The following is a 22,924-nucleotide window of genomic DNA, read 5'->3' as shown; positions in this document are numbered from 1 at the left end:
CGCGTACAGTGACGTGGTCACGTGGTGCTGAACGTCACATTCTCTGCAGCGTCTCCTGGTTGCAGCGCGCGCGTGCCTCCAGCCCCCTTCACCCGTCGCCCGGCGTTGCGCCTTGTTATTCCCACATCATAAACTCTCGCGCACTCAGTGCGTTTTTTTGCACACAGTTGCTTTTTATATTAAAAAATCCAGATGACTGTTTTTTGAATTTTAAATTGGCTGTCAGCGCAGTAATTGCTCGTTATATGGGTTAAGGGGTCCGCTTTGCGCGGTGATGCGCTCGTCGAGCGCCCGGACGTCCACAGTTTGATTTTGTTCACAGCAAGGGGTCCGAGGATTGATTTGCCTCGCGCGCGTAAATGACGTGCACCGGGACCCTTTCAATTACTTTTAAGACGCGCGCGGGACGCAGGCCGCTCCTCCGCTTGTGCAAAATGAAGCTCCGAGTAGCAGCTGAAATTTTGCAGTCGAGGGCGGGATTGGACGAAATCACATAAACGGCAAAAAGAGAAAGTGTAATGGCGCATAATTGGTTCTCTAATAGCATTACCCAAGGATAATAGCCCGTTACGGCCCCCGTGCACGATGAAGCGCTTCCCTGGCGTAAAGCGTTTACGATATTAAAGGAGGGGAATATAATGATATTTTGGTTATTAAATGCGTGTAATTAATTTATGCACAGCTGAAAATAAAGTTGTTATTATGACCTCGGAAAAAAGCAAAACTAGAAATAGAAAAACTGTACAACTTTAAAGTGGTCAGCTATGGCGTTTGTTTAGTTTTCAGGAAATGTAAATAGCTTAACAATTATTAAGCTGTCCATCTCTTTAATTTTATATTAGCATGTTAAATTACTAGTAGCAGCAATAATAATAATAATAATAAGAGAAAAATATATATAAATTGCTACTAACTATTATTATTATTATTATTATTATTATTATTATGATTATTATTATCATTACTACTACTACTACGATTATTACTTAATAAGCCATATCTCACTTTGCATAATGCTTCCCCCTTAACAATACTTGAACTCGATTTTCATTATACACAACCAAATCCCCTAGAGTTGTATTAAAACATACAGTGTAGAATTATTTCTCACTTTTTATTTAAGTAGTTTATATAAACTACGTTGATCTTTCCTTCAATTCTGGATATTTTGCGATGTATAACTTCTTTAATTCAAATTATTTTGGAGAGAAGTTTGAATGAATAAGTAAAATTTTCCATTAAAAACACAACAAAGTTTGCATTAGACCCAATAACAAATGAATTAAATAATGCATTTCCATTAATTTCTAAGCATTTTGGAATGTGGTGAAAGCGCACGAGCAGTGTAAATGTAACTGGAGTTTTCAGCACCATGGTCAGCGGGATCTTAAGCCACACTGTGCGTTTATTGGCTCATGCAGCCTAAAAGATAGCATAAATCCAAAAGCAATCTAGGCTAATTATGTGCAATTTTATATTCGGTTACCCGAGGGAAGAGATCTCTGAAAAGCAGGTACAAGCTCTATCTCTCTATGAGGTGAAAAATACAGAAATGATCTGTATACCAAACTGTCAATAACCATGAACACTTCAGTTGTTAAACCATAAAGTTAACCAGATGAATAGTTCAGTGGAACCTTATCAGATGCAGAACAATGAAGATGTTAGTACTGCTTGTTAGTAATGCTATTTTTTTTTTTTTCACCATATTTAACTCATCTTGGAAGTGTACATTTTACAATTATTGCATGTCAATTCTAGTGGCCGGCTGCTACTGAAATAATATGAAGTGGAGGATTTTTCAGTGAAGAGTGAACTCTAAAAAAAAATAAAAAAATCATCATAGGTGAAACAAATTTACCTATGAATTGGGGGCAGGGGATCTGGATCAAATCAAGAGGCATTTTTCCTTCTGTGGAATTTGATATTTTTTCTTTTCAGCCCCAATTTTTATGTTTCTATAGCAACTGAAGCTTTTGTGATTAGTTTCACTAATAAGTGGTTTCCTTATAGCAGCACAACTGTTTGGTCCAAATCCTAAGAGCTCGCATCACATTGTGTGTGTAAGAAGATGCTCTTATTTTAACAATTAAACATAGAAATGGTTTTTAGTGTTTATTTCTTTTTTCAAGCATACAACTTCTTGAAGTGTTTTAGTGATCTCCGTTTATAATTATTTTCCAACCACATTTCTTTCGCACAGTTGATGGTTTAACACTATCCTTTCAGGTTTGGATAATGTGTTGAGTTCTTAACCCACTTACAGTAAATTCAAATCTCCTTAGTTGGTAACTTTGTTTGATGCATCCCACTAATTTGACCATTCTGAAATGGCGGCATCTTTTTTTTTTTCACGCAGTGTATCATATAAACCTCATGTCAAGAGACAGTGAAGGCCAACTGTAGCTTTATTTTTATCCTGAAATTTCCAGAACACTTTAGTTCCTTAGAATTTTTTTTTAACAGTCCACTCCCATACTCAATTCCTTGTTGGCCTTCCTACTCATTGTTTCCAACTTCTCTCCATCATCACTATGATTAATCTTTCCTCTCTCACCCTTTATATCTGCCCAAACATTTACATTCTTTGGTAACTTTTCCAATAGGTTTGTCTCGTCTGAAATCTTTTTGTCACCCTTTTGTCTTAAACTAATCTTCAGAATCTTTAACTTCTCATTTCGTAAGGATTTTTTCAGTCCTTTTCTCTCATTGTCCAAGTATTACAGGCATAGAGTAATGTAGACAATACACACCCATATGGACCCATTTGGCTGGTAATAATATTGTATTACATGATGCCTTACTGTCTTAACCATCCAAATACAGTCACCAAGAACATTGTTTTATATAAATAGATTCATTATTTCACACCAACACTTCACATTGCAACAGAGCACTGGAATGTGTTCAAACATCTTGTGTAAACAGTAATGATGACATTATTTAAACATATCTATACAAAACAGAAACATTGTCACACCAAATTAAGATTGAAATTACTTAACCAAGCTTACAGAAAAAAAGTTGTGTTTTATACAGTCACAGTTAGCCCATGTTAGTCTCCCTGAATGACCTGAATTTGTCCATTGTCATTTATACAGAGTTTTTATCAAGTAAGTGTCAGTTATAACAAAAAAATGGAAGTATAAAAATGTACAAAAACCTTGTCAAGTATAATACTGGTGAGTACACCACAACAGTCATGTACAAAATGAGTAATTAAAATGTAATAAGGTATTTTACAGCAATTGCATATCATTATCCAACATGCGATATGACATCAACATACACTATATGTGCAAAATGATTGCATTATCCCAGTGTAGAGCTCATTCATACCTATATGGTAAGCATATAAACTCTGAAGTTACTGTACATATTGCCTTTACTTTATCTGTAATCAGTTTTAAGTTTCCACAATCCCTCTTGTCCGGGCAGCCTGTGGAAGTCACAAATGTTTCTAAGCAACTCTCGGAACACAGGTGTCTGTGTGGACGTTAATCTTGGAGTGAAATACTCCAGGATCTCCTTAGTGCTGGCTTGGCCATCAACCTGAGCCTGGAAGGCCACAAAGTTTCTCAAATCCACCAGCAGCTCATCATGCTCGGTAGGGGAAGCAAGTGGTGTGGAAGACTGTGCTCTTTGTTCATTATCATCTTCATCTTCTTCTTGGCTCTGAGGTAAGCTAATGTGATTCCTGGCCCTCATTCTGGCTAAAAGTGAGGAGGAGGAAAGAGAGGTAGAAAGCGCCTCTTCCTCCACTCCCTCTCCACTGAAGTGGGCAGCAGACCCTAGTTTCTTGATTCCTGCCTTCTTTATTAACTCTGCATCCTAAGTGGACATACAATTTATTAGATAAATCTGGATTAAATAGTAGCAATAATTTAAGGGTACAGAAGTAAGTGAATTTTTTTTACCTTGCATTTTTCTCCTGTTTTTTGTGTTGTCTCAGAGGACTGGTTGAGACGAGAGTTCTTCTTCTGTCCAAACCTTTTTCTAAAACAGAAACACAGTATAAGTAATACTTAATCCCAGGAGATTTTCCCCACTATAACAGACCCACTTCAACACAGGAAGGGCTGTTAATGAGCTGCTTATTTTAATCATGACAGTAGGGAAAATGTTAACTTCTGCACAACAGCAGGCATGCCAGGATCAGACCTATAAAGTTTGGTGCAAGGTATAATTACTAAATAAATTCTTCTACAGCAGCTTAACCTGGCTTACCTGACAGGCACTTGTGTTGTTGGTGTGGATCCCCTGAGGGGCAGCCTGCACTGCTGTCTGGATAACTTCAGAGCCTTAAGGGCATCTTTAGCTACCCGGTTGGCCTCAGCTTCCACCAGGACAAAGTCTGGATTCGATGCCTCCATTATTGTGTCATGTTTCATAACACTGTGGATCCCAGATTTTTTGAAGAGTTTGGCAAGAACATAGTCGTCGTTCATTTGCTCGTCTTTGGTCTCCTTCTGATCCTCACTGTCTTCCCTTTTGTATCTTCTCTTCTTCACCAGGTGAGAGATTCGATGACCCTCAAACCGTGCATCTTCTCTGTTCTTACGTTTTTTATGTTTGTGTTTATGTTTATCTGAGGTTTTGCTCACTGCATCAGTCTCATCGCAGTGTTTTTTCTTTTCCCTGTGTTTCTGAGGAGTGTTGGCAATAAAGAGATCCTGCTGATGACCATTTGTTAATGAACCATGAGCGGAGGTTGGTGTGGATGTCATGATTAAAGAGTCACTTTCCTTGCTGGAGTTCGTGTTGGAAAAGCCATTGAGAATTGGAGCATTTTTGTTAAAGGACCCTGGTGAAGCATTTTCTTTACACAGCAAAGATGATTGGGAATTCTCCTGCTTTGAGGACATGAGTTTTGGATTTGTTGGTGAACTATGAGGCACCTTGTTTTTTTTTGGAACCTGTACATCTGAGCCAGTGCCTAAAAACAGGAGAGGCAGAACCGCATTGTAGTTAGGGTGTGATATGTATGATTTGGATCATACAAGATTAAAAACAAGCTAAAAAAAACTTTAATACAGTTAGTACATTCTAATAAATATAATATATGTTAACTTGTTGTATCAAAACATGTCTTGTTACAAAGAAATCAACCCATGCCTTATCATTTTCATTAATACCTGCAAATATCGCACTGGTCTCGGTTCCCTGGGAGCCATCAGGGTTGCTGAATGTGAAGAGCTCATAAATGTCATTGGACTTGAAAAAACGCCGCTGCTTTGGATCCTTGAGCACTCGATTAGTAAGAAACTGCTTGAAAATTTGCCTACAAAATTAGACAAGAAAAGCATCATATTTTTAGCAATATCTATTATAACACATGCTAGCGCCACATTTCGTTTCATTTAATTTCCATAATGACGTATACGATAAAAGTTTATATTCTGGCCTGCTTTGACGGATCTGCTTGCAAATCAGGAACAAACTAACAAATGACTATATTAATATAATTTCATGTTTTCAAGTCTGAGAACTCCCACTGGCTCCTTTTATAAACTCGCACAATGATTTAAGGTAGCCTGTTGTGGCCAATTTGCAAATTTTGTTTTGATACTTAATACAACCCATTTCAATTTATGTCAATTAAATCATCTACAAAGAGAAGCCCTAAGGAACAGAAAGCAAAGTAGTCTTATTATCAAATACTACATAATAGAATCATTATAAAAGCAATGTTCTTTAAAAATAAATAAATAAATAAATAAATAAATCCAGCAAAAAAGACTCTACGGTTTGCTTGAACCTACACTACTAAGAACTAACCTGTGGTAAATCTTCTCTTCAATGGTCCCGGCGGTGAGCAGCCTATAAACAGTTACCTGCTGTTTCTGCCCTATTCTCCAAGCACGTTCTCTGGCCTAAAGAAAATACATAAGTACAGTCCAGAGACACTGTTTAATCAGAACTCCTACTAAAAACATTCAATCAGCTGTAACAGAAAAGGTGGATACATGCACATTTTTACCAAAGCCATGCAAGCATGTCCAATTTTGACAAACCTGAGTGTCTGTGCTAGGGTTCCAATCCGGATCATAGATAATTACTCTGTTTGCACCCGTTAGGTTGACGCCTAATCCTCCAACTCTGGTCGTCAGAAGGAAAATAAATATTTCCTTGTTCTGCAGGAAACACAATTTTTGTTACACAAAAGTTGGTACATTCACCACAATCTAAGAGATAAAACAAGATAACAGCATACAATATCACAATAGGTATGACCAATCGATAATCCCTGACCTCATTGTACTGTGTTATGAGTGGCTGCCGAGACGCGATGGTAGTGGTGCCGTCCATTTTGAGGAAGGTGTATCCGTTTTCCCTGACAAACACCTCTAGGATCTCCAGCATCTGTGTGTGTGGGAGAAATGGTTTCAGACAGAGCATTGAGAACAGGATTAGTGCTAATAGGATTAAGGGAGATTAATATTACATGTACAGAAGTACCAACTGTGTGGGTTTTAGGTTCTCTCTGAAGCCAAATCTCATTTCTATTGAACAAAGACAGCTGGGTCCTGACAGACACCCTACAATGCAATAAGAGCTCATAATGAATTCTGTTAGAGGGGAAAATGACATAATAAGTTTATTGGTGCTTTAGCTGCTTCTTCTTGAGACACGGCAAGTGCAGCTTATCCATCATATACGGGCTTTATTCACATGTTTTTACTTAAGAGCGTGTTCACAGAGGGAAACTATAAATGGGTGATCTTGAAGGATTGTTTTGAAAGACAAGGGCATTTTTTTTTCAATTGTTTAAGTAATGTTCTTAGTCCATCAACTTAATAACCGTACAATATCATATAAGCTATGACACTATTTGAAGGGTGTTAATATTGTGTTAATCAAATTAATTAAAATAAATAAGTAATTAAATTTTTTTTTAAAAAATTTAATTAAAGGGCTCTGATCGATTGGCCACCAATTAGGATCTGCCGATAATCACTTAACTTTTACTGATCGAATCACACAAACCAATATTACTGTGATGACGCAAAATACACGATTTGTTATTCATTGACACGGCCTTGTTCCATGTGCTGCATTTCATAACAGGTGAGCATTAGGACAGTCACATTTTAGATAAGCATTTCTGCATTTGTGAGAGCCCCTTGATGTTAATAAAGGAATTAAATATGTTGCCTTGCAATAAATAAAAGTTTAAAATGTATAATTCTTCCTCAAATCTCAATTATATAGGTGTACTGCTGCTTTAAATAGTTATTTTTACTGATATAAATAGCAAAGAAATTTTTTCTTTAAATAGAAGATCAGCGATGTGCATCAGCCCTTTAAAATTTATCTGATTCCTTCCAAAAACCATAATCGGGACACCTCTAAAAAATCTTTAAGGTATCCTCCCTATTTCTGTTCTACTAAAATAATACATGATCCAAAACATATATTTCTATATTTAAAAATAATCACTGAGCATTTGATAGCTTAGAATAAAAAAAATAATTCCTAATTTACAAATTACTATTTATTTCATGACATCCCATTTATTTCCAAAGAGAAAGTCATAACTCTGATTAGTCATCTCCTTATTCAACCTTTAATGTTCTGCACTGCTTGAAGCACTGACCTGTCTGGACTGAGTGAAGAGCAAGACTCTGTGTCCCTGTTTAAACCACAACCTGAGCAGAGACTCCACCACTATTAGCTTGCCCGAGCGCTTCCAGTAGCCAAAGTGCTCCTCCACACTCAGTTCCTCTGCAGGTACACCTCTCAGCATGCGGGGCCCACCAGTGAACAGGTCTGGGTGGTTACAGATCTTCCTCAAGGCTATCAAGCCAGAGAAAATCTGAATAATATAAAAAAAAAAATTATAGGATTAGGGGTCATGTTCATAGAAATAACAAATGGGAAAAACAGATTCCTTACATCAAACACTACTCATGGAGGCTTTAATAAATTCAATTGAGTTAATAAGGGTCACTGAGCAGGGTAAAGTCTCTTACTTCAGACTGTTCAATGTTGCATTATATATGTGGGTTAATGGACTACAGTGACCACAAAAAGGGGGTTTGTAAACGGCACTGAAGTTGCACAGCTTTTACTTCCTCTCACATTTAGAGCTCTTTGATGAATAACTTATTTGAAGAAAAAAAATATAGTGTAGATTAAAGTAACTACTGTATGTACACCAATACACTATCTTTGCGACGCTTTCAATTTATGCACTGCGTACATATAATTAATATAACAGAAACCTTAAATTGGTTATAAAGTAGATTTATAATAAAAAGAAAAAAGTAGATTTTTGCAAATATATGTAGAAATTTAAAAGCTTAAAGCTAGAGGCTAAAGAACCCTCTGCAAGTTTAAGAAAGTGAAGCCAAGGCACAGCCATGTTACTAAAGAGTAAATGGATAACAGATAAGGATTTCTTATTGTAGGAATCAAATTAACAATGTACCCTCATCTGTGCATCTGAGAAATATGTCTATAGATAATCTACAACAAGCTATGAATATTTTATCAGTAGTGCATTATCTATGATTACAGTTATAAGCAGTTTTCAACAATAAAACTTTTTTTGCACATTTTCAGACCATGCGACCATGCAGACAAAGTGGAAAAGATTACCTGCATATCTCCATTCAGAATCTGATAAACTTCCTTGGAATCCAAAAAGTTCTGATAGACTTCCCGCTGTTCTTCAGTTAATCTACAGAACAGTACCTAAAAATAAAATATATGCATAATATGAAATTGCAATAATTAGTGGTGACAGACTGGTGTTATATGTAAATGTGTGAAACACTACAGTTGTCTGAATGCAGACCTGCTCATTTTTGTCTGGCAGTGAGAGATTGGCCTTTACATCTGCCTTCATCCTCCTTAGCAGGTACGGATTGATGGTGTCACGTAAGACACAGGCACACTTGTAGGCTGTCTGCACCTGAAGTGACAAACAGAGAAAAAATGTCAACACCTTCCTGAAACACTTAAAGCAGTTCCCATTCAGGAACTCCCATACAAGTTCTTAATTTCACTAAACCTATTTAATTCAGTTGGCTTTTCTTATATGCAGAAAAGATTCAGTTTAAATAACAGTAAACAAGTATAGACTTTATGAAGTGCTAGCAGAACTGTGTCCTGAGGCATGTCAGCAGCAGCAGCAGCAGCACCCCCCCCCCCCACGCTTCCTTTCAGCAGATTGACACATTAAAGATTCATAAGAGTGCTGCTGGACTCCAGAGGGGGCCCGAACGCTTTTATCAATAATGTTCTCCTGATCCAGTGTTAGGCCAAATGCCATTTAGCAGTAATTTAAAGGGATCCGCAGATCAAAAGGAAACCAGCAGTCGGCCCACAACACTGCAGGGCACACAATAAGCCTGGATTAGAGCCCACTCGAGAAAACAAAAGAGAGTACCACGAAGAGGGAAGAAGAAAGGACTGAGGGGCGGACAGTGCGATTAGACGAATGGGAGCATGGGTAGGGTGGGAGAGCATATGTTACAGTAATGGAGCTTATGGAAAATGCTCCAGGCATCGTGTACACCTCTCATCACTGATTAACCGAGTAGCAATATCAGTTTTGACACATGGCTACAGGGCTTGGATAAAATTACTATTATTTACTTTTTACAATTGACTTTATTTTTTTTATTGTTTTTAAAACCTTTATTGGGTATATAAAAATTATTCTTTAACAGCAAAAATAAGGAGCAAGCTTATGCAATCATACAAAATTTTAAATGTAAATATGAAAAAGTGTATGATGATAATATGGTAATCTCTATTTTAGAAGTTAAACCTTAAAAAAAAAAAAAATTCTATACTGCTTGTCCTGTACAGGGTATGGACAGGCCTGGAGCCTATCACAGGAGACTTCAAGCACCAAGGCGAGGTACGCCATGGACAGGGTGCTGGTCCAGTGCAGAGCACACATGCACACACTCATTCACAAACTATGTGCAATTTGGAAACACCAATTAGCCTAATCTACATGCACATCACACAAAAAGACTGTACCACGAAAACATTTTTAAATGTATAATTTTCGAATTAATGTACAGTGAAACCTCGGATAGCGAGTAACGCGGTTTGCGAGTGCCCTGCAAGTCGAGCAAGGATTTTTAATACATTTTGACTTGGAAAACTAAATAAGTCTTGGTTTACGAGTACCGCATGCGCGTGATACATGATTTAATGTAGGTTAGTTTCAGGTCAATTTGGTTCATATTTACTTTTTATATTTGACCTGTCTTTTTATACTTTTTATATTTTGTATAAATTATTTTTCTGTATTTATTTTTTGAAGCTGTGGAACAAATAATTTGAGTTTCCATTATTTCTTATGGGAAAATTCCATTTGGTTTTGAAATACAAGCCCACTTCTGGACTCCTATACATCTATGTCCTATACATGTACTGTAGTACTGTGCATAAAAGTCTTGAGCCAACCCTTGTTTTTTTTTTTTTTGTCTCCTTTTATATTATTAATGTAGTCTTGCAGAATAGTTCTCCAGGCTTTCTCAAGGACTTTTTTGGCTCTCATGTTTAGACCAGGCCCAACACCTGACCAGATTCAGGTTATTGTTTTTGTTCGTTAAGACACATAGTGATCTATGAATCATTAAAACATAAAAAGACGTTTAACTTAAGGCATGAACCAGTGAGAAACAATTGCAGACGATGACAGATGATCAGGCCAGTGATTAGTATACTGGTGATTCTGAATGCTAAGCAGTTGGAACAGATGAGAGGGGAAATAAGGTTGCTGCAACCAACTTTTCAATAGCAACTCTTCTAGCAGTCTGTCGCAGTAAAACATTTATTCCCAATTCATTAAGTTAATTTACATAATTGAAGATCAAGAAATTGGTCATGGCCAAGACTTGTGCACAATACTATCAGTCATTCTCATTCAACTTAATATATATAATGTTATCAAACACTGTTGTGGAACAACCTCCTAGTTGTAACATTTTTGTACAAATAAAATATTTTCAGTTTTAATGTCAAATCTTTACAATAAACTAACAGCTGAACAGTTTATAGAGGTTACTTGACTTTATGTAATACATTTTTTTAAATGTCTGACAAACTCAGGACAAAAATTCAGACAATTTAAAATGAAAGTTAAATTTTTTTTTAATTTTTAAAAGCCACCAATGAATTAACATGTATTGATTTTACTTATCACACAATTTAGATGTAATTTGAATAATTTTTTTTAGCTATTTAAAAATTTAAACCCTTGACCTGGGCAATGACTTTTTCAGGTCTAGTGGGGAGACTATTAAATAAAATAATTTTAAAAAAATTTAGGTCTAGTGGGGACACTTTCAAATAAAATAAAAATCTTAATATATATATAAAATATAAAATAATAATAATAATAATAATTCAGTTTGAAAAACTAATTTGTTATGTTGAGTTGAATCAGCTTATAAAATTGATCACTATATGTATTAATGTTTTCATTTTACAAAAAAAACAATATTATTTGCTGGACATATTCTGTCCCAGTTCTTGACTTTCATGATAAAAATTTACATTGAACATTAGGTCAGTTTTAATTAACTTAGAATCAGGATTTCAGTACAGTAAGATGATTAAATAGTGAAGACCATAATATTTTATATATTAACAATTATACATATGCTTCAGCTCGGTCTCACCTGCACCGGAGAGGCATTAGCATATCCTCCCATAGTGATGGGCACTGAGAACTGCTCCATGAAGACAGGAAGCGTTCCCAGTTTCCCTGGGAAGACAAAGTCAAAAAGGGACCAAAGTTCCTTCAGGTTATTCTGCATGGGTGAACCAGAGAGGATGAACCGATGAGGCGTCCGGAACTGAGAAAGAGAAAAGAGACTGGTTACAAAAGCTAAATTTGTGGACTGAGAATGTTTTTGGAGCCTCATTGGTATGAGTATGGAGTTATTAATCAAAACATTATTTGACAATTAAAACTTTGCGTGATACATTAGTCCTAGAAGCGCCATTAGCTTCAGTTTATTCAATACTAAATCGAAACAAGGTGGACTTTCCAATGGACTTTTTAATACAGTAATCCATAATGCTACAGCTCACATAAATTAATTAAGAAGTGGTTGGCAGTAAAATAAGATATCTATGCAAGGTAAGCTGATATTCCAGACTACAACTAAGACTCTAGAGTAAAAGCATTAATTGGAGCTAAATACAGTCAACTCCAGCATTATTGGCACCCTTCATGAAAATGAGCAAAAACAATAATACTATACAAATCATATACTGTATATAATGACTTGAATTCTTCTTAAAAGTTTGGAAAAGTTGCTGACTAATTAGTCAATAAAAAAATAATGTAATGTCATTTTCAGATATTTTTAACAATAAGCTATGACTTTTTACTTCATACCAAGTAAAATAAAGGGACAATTACCTGCTTGCATGCAACAGTGACACCTGCATTTGGGTTCCTGATTTTGTGGCCCTCATCCAGGATTATGTAATGCCAGTCATATTTCTGAATGTAATCCTGCATAATGCGTACATATGAGTAAGACGTAATGAGGATCCCGTGGCTGGCGGCTATCTCAGGGATGAGCTTCTCCTGAAAAACATGCCAACACATCTAGGATCATGACTCAAAAAACCTGCTTAAAAACCTGTTTTCACTAACAGTTAAATTCAGATATTATTGCAGGTCACTTTCACCACGCTCCAGTCTTTATAATGTGCCGGAGTCCATGTCCACCTCCACGCTTCATACCGAAAGCCTCATGTGGATTCCAATTAAAAGCGAAGCAGCCGTGTAACCCCTTGTTTTTCCCCTTTTTCACTTTGCAGCCAATTAATAAGGTACATCTGTTCCGAGGCGGTGTTAGCCTGAGCATGAAAACTCTGTCATTAGGCACAAATGCACCGCAACTAAAACCCCTCCTCCCCATCCCACCTCCAAACTCCTGAGACCAATCCTCCTCCTAGAGGGCAAAGCGTGGATTGCCAGGCAACAGCCCCCATTAATCACTGTGTCAGGCAGGCAGAAGGGGCGAGTAGAGAAGAGCATTCAGAGTAAACACTTCACAGCAGCGCTATAGCAGCTCCAGCTACCTTAGCTTTAATTAATTTAACATTTCCTTGGAGCCAGATCTACTCCACACTAGGATATCTGTTTACGGGAGGAAAAATACCATGCTGGCATAAATACAGTAAATCAAAGCTGCACTGCTTCATCTCAGTCTTGTTGTCGTGTTAGGACTCAGTGTGGGAAAAAAACCTGAATGAACATTTCAGGGGAGCTTTTTCATATGTGGTACAAAATATAAGTGCCTCACTGAGAGTTGATGTGTTGCTGTTAAAAAAAAAAAAAAAAAAAAACCTTTTCAAAATGTTCGACTATTTGTCAGGGGTTTTATATAAAAGACTTAAAATTGAGGCAGAATATGGGCTCTATCATCACAACAATGCCACAGCCATCCATGGCCAGGAGCCAAGACAGCAAAATTGGCAGTGCTCTATGAGTAGGATGGATGACATTACTCTCTCCCCTGTCAATCAGAACACTGGCTAATTCTATGTGTCTGGAAGCTCCATGTATGGATGGTCCTATAAGAGTGTTCAGCTGCATTATGGTATTTTTAAAAGACGTAGTGGCTGGAGTAACCATGCGCTAGCATTGAGCCTACTGGTTTGGTAGCCGTCATGTGATGGGGAGTGCAAGCTAATGGTTGAGAATTGGCAAAAGACTAACTTAAGAAAATTGGATAAAAATACAAAAATAAATAAATAAATAAATAAGAGGATTTCAATCTTGATTATTTGCAGATTGTTATAAGAGGATAAAATAAACTGCAAAAACCCAAACTGCAAAACTTGCATGTAACAGACATGTAAAAGTCTATTGTATAAGACAAGTCAGCTGTTGCACCAAGCAACCTGATTGCCATCTCTCAGACAGGTGGAATCTATCAAAAATTTCCACCAATATTGACAACTGGATCATGCCAACAAATAGACTCCATAGCTAGATGTCTGAATAATAATTTATTATGCACCTTCTTATGATTGAAAGAACCTGTTTCATGGAGAACTGCTACACGGAATGGAGGCCACCAGATATGGAACTCCTTCACCCACTGATGCATAACTGTGGCTGGGCATACGATGACTGTGGGCCCCAATCCAGCATACCTGCGCAGATGAAGACAGAGCATTTAGGAAAAATATCTATACAAGAGAGATATAATTGATGTGGTTATGGAGACTGTCATCTTTAAAAAAAAAATGCCACAAGTGTCCTGAAAGATACATAGAAAAATTAGGAGCAGGAAAAATAAATTCCATCAGGTAACTTAATGTGAATCAGAGGACTGGTTAAATTAAAACACACCTTTGCACATAACTGGCAGGATGAGGTAAATGAAGGAATGAGGTAGATAAGGTGAAATTCTTATGAAAAGGCTAAACAACAAAAAACAACACAGAGACCTACATTTGGCAGCAAGGTTATGAAAACGGGTGAGAAAAAGTTATTCTGCAGCTCATTTAAACTAAATGAGAAGGTCATGAACTCTGAGCTGAAGCCAGGCCAACATAAATGTTCCCTTTGTGCGTTCGCCAATGGAGATGAATCGACAAAAATGCACTAAATGGCTCTAGGAGCCTTATAGCATATGATATGATATTCCGGATCACGGCAGCCGTTGATATTGAGCCGTAATTGAGTTTGCAAAACAATCAATTTGCGGATGGACGACGCCAGACATAGTAGTATTGACCAGGAAGGAGGCCCCCACCCTAAGCAAACACGGCGCTGAAAAACAAAAAGGCACTGCTTTAAACGTATTTAATTATGTGTTTCATGTTTAATTTCCCTCCCTGCCCCTCCCCTACACTTACTCTCATTTCACGTCCTTGTTCTTCCTTTGATGTCGCCACTAAGAGAATTAGAGGGATATCATAATTGAAACGTCTTTAATAATTCACACCAAACCTCTCTCCACCAGCAATCCAGCTGATGAAATATTCATTGCAATCAAGACTTCCCAGTCTGGAGGGATGGAGTGAGAGTGGGCGTGGCATGAGATACTGTGTGTTTGTACAAGCTTTTAAACGAAAGCCTGGGAGAATAAACATTTGAGAGTTAGGATTATAGAGTTACAAATAATTCACTTATTTCTGTAGGTTCCAAGTGTGACTATTCTGGCTGGTGCATGTGTACGCGAGGTTGTGTCTAAGACCACAGGAGCATTTATGGGGTTTGGACATGTGGGGTCTCTTGCCTGTAATTGGAGCCGCGTGTCTTCAACTTGCTGTAGCTCAGGCCTGCCAGGAAAGCTATTACTTGGATGGTCTTGCCAAGGCCCATCTCATCTCCCAGAATGCCTCCTGCCTGCTGGCAGTGCAGTTCCCACATCCACCTGACACCTGTCTGCTGATACCTGGACAACAAAAGCAGGCATGTAGGACAAAACGCCAGGCCAGCAGAACACCGCACCTGATCAATTAATCATAGGGCCATTATCTCTATTGATTCTAAATAAATGGCCTGTAAGTGTTGCCCAATTGATTTGTTGTAAAACACAATACAATAACAGAAGCTTCCTGTTGCAAGCCTAATCTCCAAACATACACAACCATAAATCTATCTTCTAGAGATCCTGCTTTCCATGAACTAGTTTTCTTTACAGAGCCTCCATATAATTATTTTAAATAAATAAGTAATTTTAATAATAAAAAATAAATCAATCATGGCTCTCAAAAGCTGATGGCCTGACTACTGCCAAAAGCAAATACAGGTTAGGATATAAAAACTAAAGTAAATCCATAGCAAATGCATTTCCTCACTTGAAGAGTTTCTTCCAGAGAAATCCCGGCACCTTAAAACCTTCGTCAAACTCAGCATCGCTCTCTTCAGACTCGTCCTCTCCTGCTTGCCTCTTCCGCTCTTTCTCTTGAAGTCTCTGCCTCTTCCAATTCCTGCAGGAGGAGAGTCGTGCATTAGCAAAAATAGCTCTCATGCTGATTTGACATAATGTCCAATCTAGGTTTTGATTAGTCAAATGAGTCTGACACGAATAAAACAATTTGACTGCTCGCATTCTTAATTTGCCTCAGCGCGCAGTGTTTATTTAGCCACCTCTGGGAAACTTAGTTTAACATGGTGAAGTACTGTATGGGCAGGTAGTTTTAATTTTCTAGTCTGAGAGAGAGAGAGAGAGAGAGAGAGAGAAAGAGAGAGAGAGAGAGAGAGAGAGAGAGAGAGGCCACAGCGCTGCCTTAGTTAGCTCCCTCGCCATCATTCTTGCTGGGCAGCTTTAATTGAACCACTTCTGGCTGCAGGGATACGGCAGTTAGTGGCAGTGTCATCATCGAAGCAAATTAAGATTGATACAGACAATTAGGAGTTTGAGCTCCCCAAGAAAGGTGTGCAGAAAGGAGTGAAAGGAGTAAAAAAAAAATCCATCTTCATTTGGACCTGGCCCTGTCACTCCACAATGAAACTGTTCCCTTTATCTGGGGCTTCCGAGACTGCACTTGTAATTAAGTCAAGACTAAGCATTGGTTCAGTTAATTACGCTTTTCCCCCCCTCCTGTTCCGTCCTTCATTCAACACTGCAGCGCCAACAAACTGCCAATGCGTATCTGCATTCACTTCCAAATCGCAGTGCAAAAAAAGTACAGCAAACAGTCACCGTGCCAACTCAATTTCTTACTATAAATATAAATTGTAAATCTTGTTACGATTGGTACTGTCGATTTTCACATTAGCATATATTTTCACATTGTGCAAAAATGCAAAATGCATATTTTAATGACGAGACTATGAATGGAATTTTTGTTGAAGAACAGCTGCCAGATTATCAATTCCAGCACTCATAATAAGCAAATGATGGTCACATGAATCATTAAGTAAATACTTTCGTTTGTGACAAATAATGAACTTTTTAAAATATTAACCGAGGCTGGGTCACTCGGGCTTACCTAATTCTTTTCCTGTAGAATTCAATATCGCCATCGTCTTTGTACCTCTTCACCTTGGCTTTTCTCTCAGCGTCCTCATCTTCAGAACTGCTCGGAAGATATTCGTCGCTCTCATCCACCTTTTTTGATTTCTTGGTTTTAGACTCCTTCTTCTTATAAGGCTTAAGTTCATACTCTTCCTTTTCATCATGCCAGAACTCATCATCGCGCTCTGGTTCGTCAGGATTCATAAGCTCATCGCTGGGGACATACTCAGAGCCCTCGCTGTCTGTGCCCTTCCGTTTGGTCTGGGAAAATTCTTTCTCCGTTTTGGGCCTTGCTTTGGGGTGAGCCTTTAGGGCAGTCCTTTGGAGTTTCCGCATTCGTTTCTCTAGCTTCTTTTCTCGCTTGGAGGACACCTTGTTTTTTGTCATGTCGGTGGAGGAACTCCTGGAAATCTTCCCTTTCTTCTTTGGGGTTGGTTTCTTTCTTCTGTCTGCCATCATGGCCTGGTCCGCGAGATACTTATCAAAGCCTGAGTTTTCACTGAGCATCAACTTGCGTGGTTCCTTCTTCTCTTGCTTCTGAGGAATGCGTGTGCCGAAAGGTGTCATTTGACCCGTGCGGATGAGCTCTTCCCACTCTGTCTCCTGAGAAGGCATAAGCATGCTGCCCTGAGTGGATGGGCCTGCCTCTGACACACACAAAAAGAACAGTTAAAAGTTTGTTCATCGTCTTTGTCCATCATTTTATTGTTCTTAGTGAAGCAAAGGTTATTGGAACGCGAAAATTTTGGAAGAAACTTTAGGGGTTATCAGTACTGCATTATTGCTCTATATTAGCTACAGTATATTTACGTGACCTTTCTATAAATGTTCTAAATAAATGTCAATACAGTAGGAGCATAAAGACTTGTCTATCATCAGTTAAGTGAAAACAGGAATGATAAAATCCTGGGGGAAATAATAAAAAGCAAAAACTTCACCATGTCTTGCAACTTGGCTCAAAATCAATGCCTCTGCAAAAGTAAACTTTTAGTAGGTGAAATGGTAGTATGTATGAGGTTTATGAGAATATTAAAAACCATTAAACCATAACGAGAAAATTTAAAACCATTTAGACAATTATATAAGACTAAAACATGCTTTAATCTTAGTTAAAAGCAAAGATTACCATATTTTATGTGGTAAAAAATATATTTTTAAAAGGCACAAGCTAATAAGCTACAGCATTTATGATAACACATTTAACCATGGTGTGCTTGAAGAAATAAATATATGAGAATCAGAAAACAGTTCATTATTACACAAAAGAAGCGACTGATGCCTTGTAACCAGGATTTTTCTGCAATGTGTAAGAAGGCGAGAAAAATGTGTGCTACTGTACCATAATGCACAAAACATCTCAGGCAAATTATTATTATTATTATTATTATTATTATTATTATTTTTATTTTACTTCAGTACTGATTTTGCCATGGACAAAAGAAGCCTCATTGGATGAAATTGTTTATTCAGTGACTGGTTATGGTCATTACTGGTAATGTAAGCGCTCCTAAAAGCGTGCAGAATGACACCAGCAATAATGTGGAGAGATGTGAGTGAATAAAGGATAAATCATGATCTCCACCATTTTATATCTGAACTGTGTGTGCTTATATTTACACACACAGCATTGCGTCCTATTTATCTATTTATTTAACTGTTGAAATGCAACAAACAGCCAGATGTGGCAACTTGTTTCAGTCAGTCTGAACTTGTTAATTGTGAGTAACAAAAAGGACACTGTCACAATGAACATGGATCATCTTTATGAATTCTTGCTCTCTCACTGACAGTGCATATTTCAGAGTGTGCATGAAATTTATGTCTCACTGCTGCCACCTTTCGCTAGTGCTAAGAGTGTGACAGTTTAACTCTGAAGCACTCTCACAATCCTGCTCAGTTATGAGTAATTTTAACATAAAGGGATCTTGTGCATTGCTCCTATTCACATTTGTGTGTGTCGCTATTTTATACATGGCACTGATTGAAAGCATGATGCTCAACCTTTAAGCATCAGGGCCTGGTGGCAGGAGAAATTCATGACATAAAAATAAATAAATAAAAAAGCTATAATGTACCTTAACACACTCCTAAATAACAGTACTGGGCAAACTCCTACTGTATGAACATGGCTGTATTTCATTCTCACCTGTCTCATCCTCAGTCAATAACTCTGCCTCGAGCTTCTGAATATCCTCTCCACTCAGAATGGCCTGTAACCGCCTCTGCTTGGCTCGGATCTTTTTTAACTGCTTCTCCTATAAATGATAAAATGATTCCACAACTTCCCAACATGCTGATACAGAGATCTAACTATGCTTTATCATCACCGGAGCTAAAATGTCAAAGTTTGATAGATTACACGTGGTCAAATCTTTTGTGGAAAGTGATAAAAACTTAATTACCTTGTTCTCCTTTTGCCTTTTGACAGAGTCGATTTTCCGGCTGATGTCCTTGCTGGAGGCAGCATGAGGAGTAAGCTGCTCTAATATCTTGTTGATGTGTTTTAAAGCGCTTGTGCATGACCTAACAAGATGCAATACAACATAAAATTTTTTGGTGTGGAGTAGAATAAAGACTGGGTATTACTTTACGATATTAAAAGACCAAAAAAAAAAAAAAAGCGCATCAAGCCCATCCACTTACTAAATATATACTATGGTACAAAATATCACCATGGCCCTAATTCTATAGGTTTGCACAGGAAGTATGGCAATTATGCAAATTTAAACAAAAACAAGGTATAAAATAAGAGTGCACTAATACTAGTTATATAACCAGTATTATGATAAAATATTAGCAATACAAATATCAATTTTTTTTAAATCACTACTCTTGGTTCACTTCAGCTGATATAAGTGGACTTTCCCACATCAGTGGGTTCTGCCATCTAGGTTCATTTCTTTAACATTTGTGAATTCTCTAGATGTCCATTTAACATTTTTGATCCTAATATTTTCCTCTTCATTGCTCACATGATGTTACAGCTAAGCAAAGTTAAAATATTTGCATAATGGCAGTGCGAGACATTGTGTGGAGGCTCTACTTGACATTTGAAATTAGCATAACATAAGAAACCATTTAGCTTACAACTTATAAAAGGGTCTAAATAGTTTTTACAAAGCGCATTTTTGCATATCACAACATATGCCAACCAACCTATTGGTGATGTGTTTTTTTTTTTTTTTCTGTTTTATGCCTTAGGTCATTTTGTATACCATACTGTGCAAAAGTCATAAGCCACCACTATTTCTACTTATTTTGCTTCCAAAGCCCCAGACCTGTATAATTATATTGTATTTTGAATTTATTCTTAAGAATTTTTTTGCATTTATTTTGAGTCAAGTTCCTGTACTCGACCAGTTTTAGAGGAATGTTTTTGTTTGTTAGGCCACACAGTGATCCATGAATCAATCATAAAAAATAAAAAAAATCTTAAGGCTTGAACCAGTGAAAAACAGGCGCAGTGATCAGTAATAAGTATACTGGATATATAGAATGCTGAGTGTTTGGAACAGAAGAGAGGGGAAAATGAGGTTGCTGCTGAGGTTATTACATAAACACTTTGGGTAGTTTGCAGCCTGTCACAGTAGAATATGTACAATAATATATGCATAATTTCATTTCTATATGAAGAAATGTGGGGTGGCGCAAGACTATTTTTTTCCCCAGTACAGTACCTTAGATCACATATAAAACCTGATTCAATACTCATTTCAGTACTACAGCTTAGAGTAGTCTTTCACCGGTATCCAGACCTTATTCAGGGCTGTCGCAGCAGTTCATTGCAGGGCACTATTTAACCATACTGTCACGCTCATTTATGAGTACAGAACATTGAGCATAGACAAACGACTCCTTTCAGGGGCGGGAGGAAACCTAAGAGCTCAAAATCAAACCTGGGACCTGGAAGTTCAGGACAGTGTAAATTACCACTAACTCACGGGTGGCTTTTTAACATCGTCCATACCTGACATCATCCAGGACAGATTCATATTCTTTCGCCGCATCTGCCCTCGCTGTGGCCTGGTTAGCCTCCTGAAAGGCTCGGTCCACCTGCTGCAAGACTCCTTGCTCCAAAACATCCTGATCATACACGTCCACTCCCAAACCCTGGAGCTCGGCTGCTTGATCATTCTGAGACACCGCCTGGATCTCCTGACGGTTGATATGGAGCAGGAGCTGTGCTTTTTTGGAGTTTTCAGGCGCAGCATTACCAGGGCAGACTGCAGGAGCTGGTGCTCCCTGGATCTCTGGAATGCAGACGGCACTCGATGCCCAGCTGGACACATTGTCAGTTTCCTCACTTGCCAGACTGGACAATGCAGGACAATCTTGGTCTTCATTATTGTCTATAGGCATATTAATGCAACTGGAACCTGGAATGGGAACACCAGAATGTAAAGAGATACATCATGAAGGCTTTTAAAAATGTCAGACACAGAAACAGGTGTCCAAGCTTTTTCTAGCACAAAAAGTGCACAACCAGACTCCTCCCCCCATTACATACATACGTGTGTGTATACACACATACACACACACACACACACACACACACACACACAGCAGGTGTGGCGCTCATGTAAAAGGCTAACTACATAACATGTCAAAGCTGTAACTGTTTGCTAATCACATCGTCACAAAACCTGTGTCAAAGCTAACTTTAATACAAGATGGCATTTCAAGCTCTTCCTAGTGTCCTATTGTCTGTTAGCCAGCAGCATGCTAACTGCTAGCTAGCCAAGAACTAGCTGATATTACAGCACATTTCTAAATATATATAATCCTATATAATGTCGTCAGTCAAAAAGGAATAACCAGACAAGAACAAACCTTCTGGGCGATCTGGTTCTGTTCAAACATGTGTTCGTTTAAAGTCGCTTTCTTCAAGTGTACTACTCACAGCACGTAGCCTTGATACACAGCTCACCACGTCAGGGCTCGTGAAGGGAGAAACAACAGCTCTACTTTTGTCTCGCGAAATGAAATTTCAAAATAAAAGTCAAAGTAAAAACCTGTTAGTGTAAATCTTCCTACAGTAGTTGTTAATTTTGATCGCGTAGGCCAGGTACTGAATTAAAATTTAAGAAATACCGGTGAATAACATTTTCTTCGAGCCGAGGTTTGTGCTAGGATTCAGACCTCAATATATGCAGTCCTTGTAAGTCTATAAAAAAAACCTATTTAAATTTTCCATATCGTTTCAATAACATTTATCGTCAATTGTAGACCATTTGAACTTTGATGGCTGGGTTACGTTTCCTTGTATTTCCTTTCCTTGTATGTAATATGTAATCAATCATTAGTGAATCTTCATTTGCACGCTGCTGTAAATAAATATGAAAGGATTCTGGCTGCTCTGTCATACTGGACTCTCAGTTCGGGTATTTTACACGCCGTCACCTCGGACTGCTGCGGAAACGTTTGCTCTAATAACCCATATTTTATCTAATTTTACTTCACATTACTGATTGTTATTAGCACCACAGTTTCAGGAACATATGAGACAAACTGGTTTTAAACTTCCCGTATGAAAAGTAAACATGCATTGACCTGTCCATCTTTAAAGGTTCAGTTTTCATAGTGTATTTCAAGTGTGTATTATATATACAGTATATCTACATTGAATATACAAAAAAACACAAAATTATACAAAGAAAAGAGCAGCACTGTATTTTCGTGCTAGGTATATAGATAAATTCTGTATATATTAAGAGAGTTGCGGATATATACTTATACAAATCTACAATTTTATATATATATATGTGTGGATAATATCAGGGAGAACAGAGCAATGCTGTTGTGAGATGTATTACAGGTAAAAGTTATAAGTGGTTTAAGTAGTTTAACAATGTAGTGTAGAGTTTAGCAGTTGTGTGATGGTTGTGGGAAAGAAGCTGGACCTAAACCTGCGAATGTTCATGTACCTTCCCTTAAGTGGATGTTGTGTGCTCTGCGAA

General features: G+C 37.7%; 1 protein-coding gene across 2 annotated transcripts; it reads right to left on the bottom strand.

The window, feature by feature from the left end:
• Positions 1 to 2,758: 2,758 nt before the first annotated feature.
• ercc6 (excision repair cross-complementation group 6) lies at positions 2,759 to 21,910 on the bottom strand. Of its 2 annotated transcripts, none has more exons than XM_053502746.1 (20): positions 21,798 to 21,910; positions 20,935 to 21,343; positions 19,370 to 19,490; positions 19,114 to 19,222; positions 16,942 to 17,614; positions 15,805 to 15,936; positions 15,240 to 15,398; positions 14,013 to 14,148; positions 12,398 to 12,568; positions 11,649 to 11,825; positions 8,801 to 8,917; positions 8,602 to 8,697; positions 7,598 to 7,816; positions 6,253 to 6,363; positions 6,015 to 6,134; positions 5,779 to 5,873; positions 5,136 to 5,281; positions 4,228 to 4,936; positions 3,918 to 3,996; positions 2,759 to 3,831 (listed from the first exon to the last, which is right to left on the bottom strand). In XM_053502746.1, the coding sequence occupies exons 2-20, from the start codon at positions 21,324 to 21,326 to the stop codon at positions 3,391 to 3,393; spliced, it is 4,203 nt and encodes a 1,400-aa protein (XP_053358721.1). In that variant the 5' UTR covers positions 21,327 to 21,343; positions 21,798 to 21,910; the 3' UTR covers positions 2,759 to 3,390. The 2 variants fall into 2 exon arrangements, with proteins under 2 accessions (XP_053358721.1, XP_053358722.1); XM_053502747.1 differs by having other exon boundaries at positions 16,942 to 17,608.
• Positions 21,911 to 22,924: the final 1,014 nt, after the last annotated feature.

Source organism: Clarias gariepinus, chromosome 8 (assembly GCF_024256425.1).
Source record: "Clarias gariepinus isolate MV-2021 ecotype Netherlands chromosome 8, CGAR_prim_01v2, whole genome shotgun sequence".
Lineage (NCBI taxonomy): Eukaryota > Metazoa > Chordata > Actinopteri > Siluriformes > Clariidae > Clarias > Clarias gariepinus.
The sequence above is the reverse complement of the archived record's forward strand: the minus strand, read 5'-3'. Positions and strand labels throughout refer to the sequence as shown.

Coding starts and splice junctions, on each gene's coding strand:
- ercc6 (XM_053502746.1), bottom strand. CDS start 21,326: ATGCCTATAGACAATAATGAAGACCAAGATTGTCCTGCATTGTCCAGT. Junction 17,615..19,113: donor ATTGACTGAGGATGAGACAG/GTGAGAATGAAA, acceptor TGTGTGTGTCAG/AGGCAGGCCCATCCACTCAG. Junction 5,282..5,778: donor GAAGAGAAGATTTACCACAG/GTTAGTTCTTAG, acceptor CTAATTTTGTAG/GCAAATTTTCAAGCAGTTTC.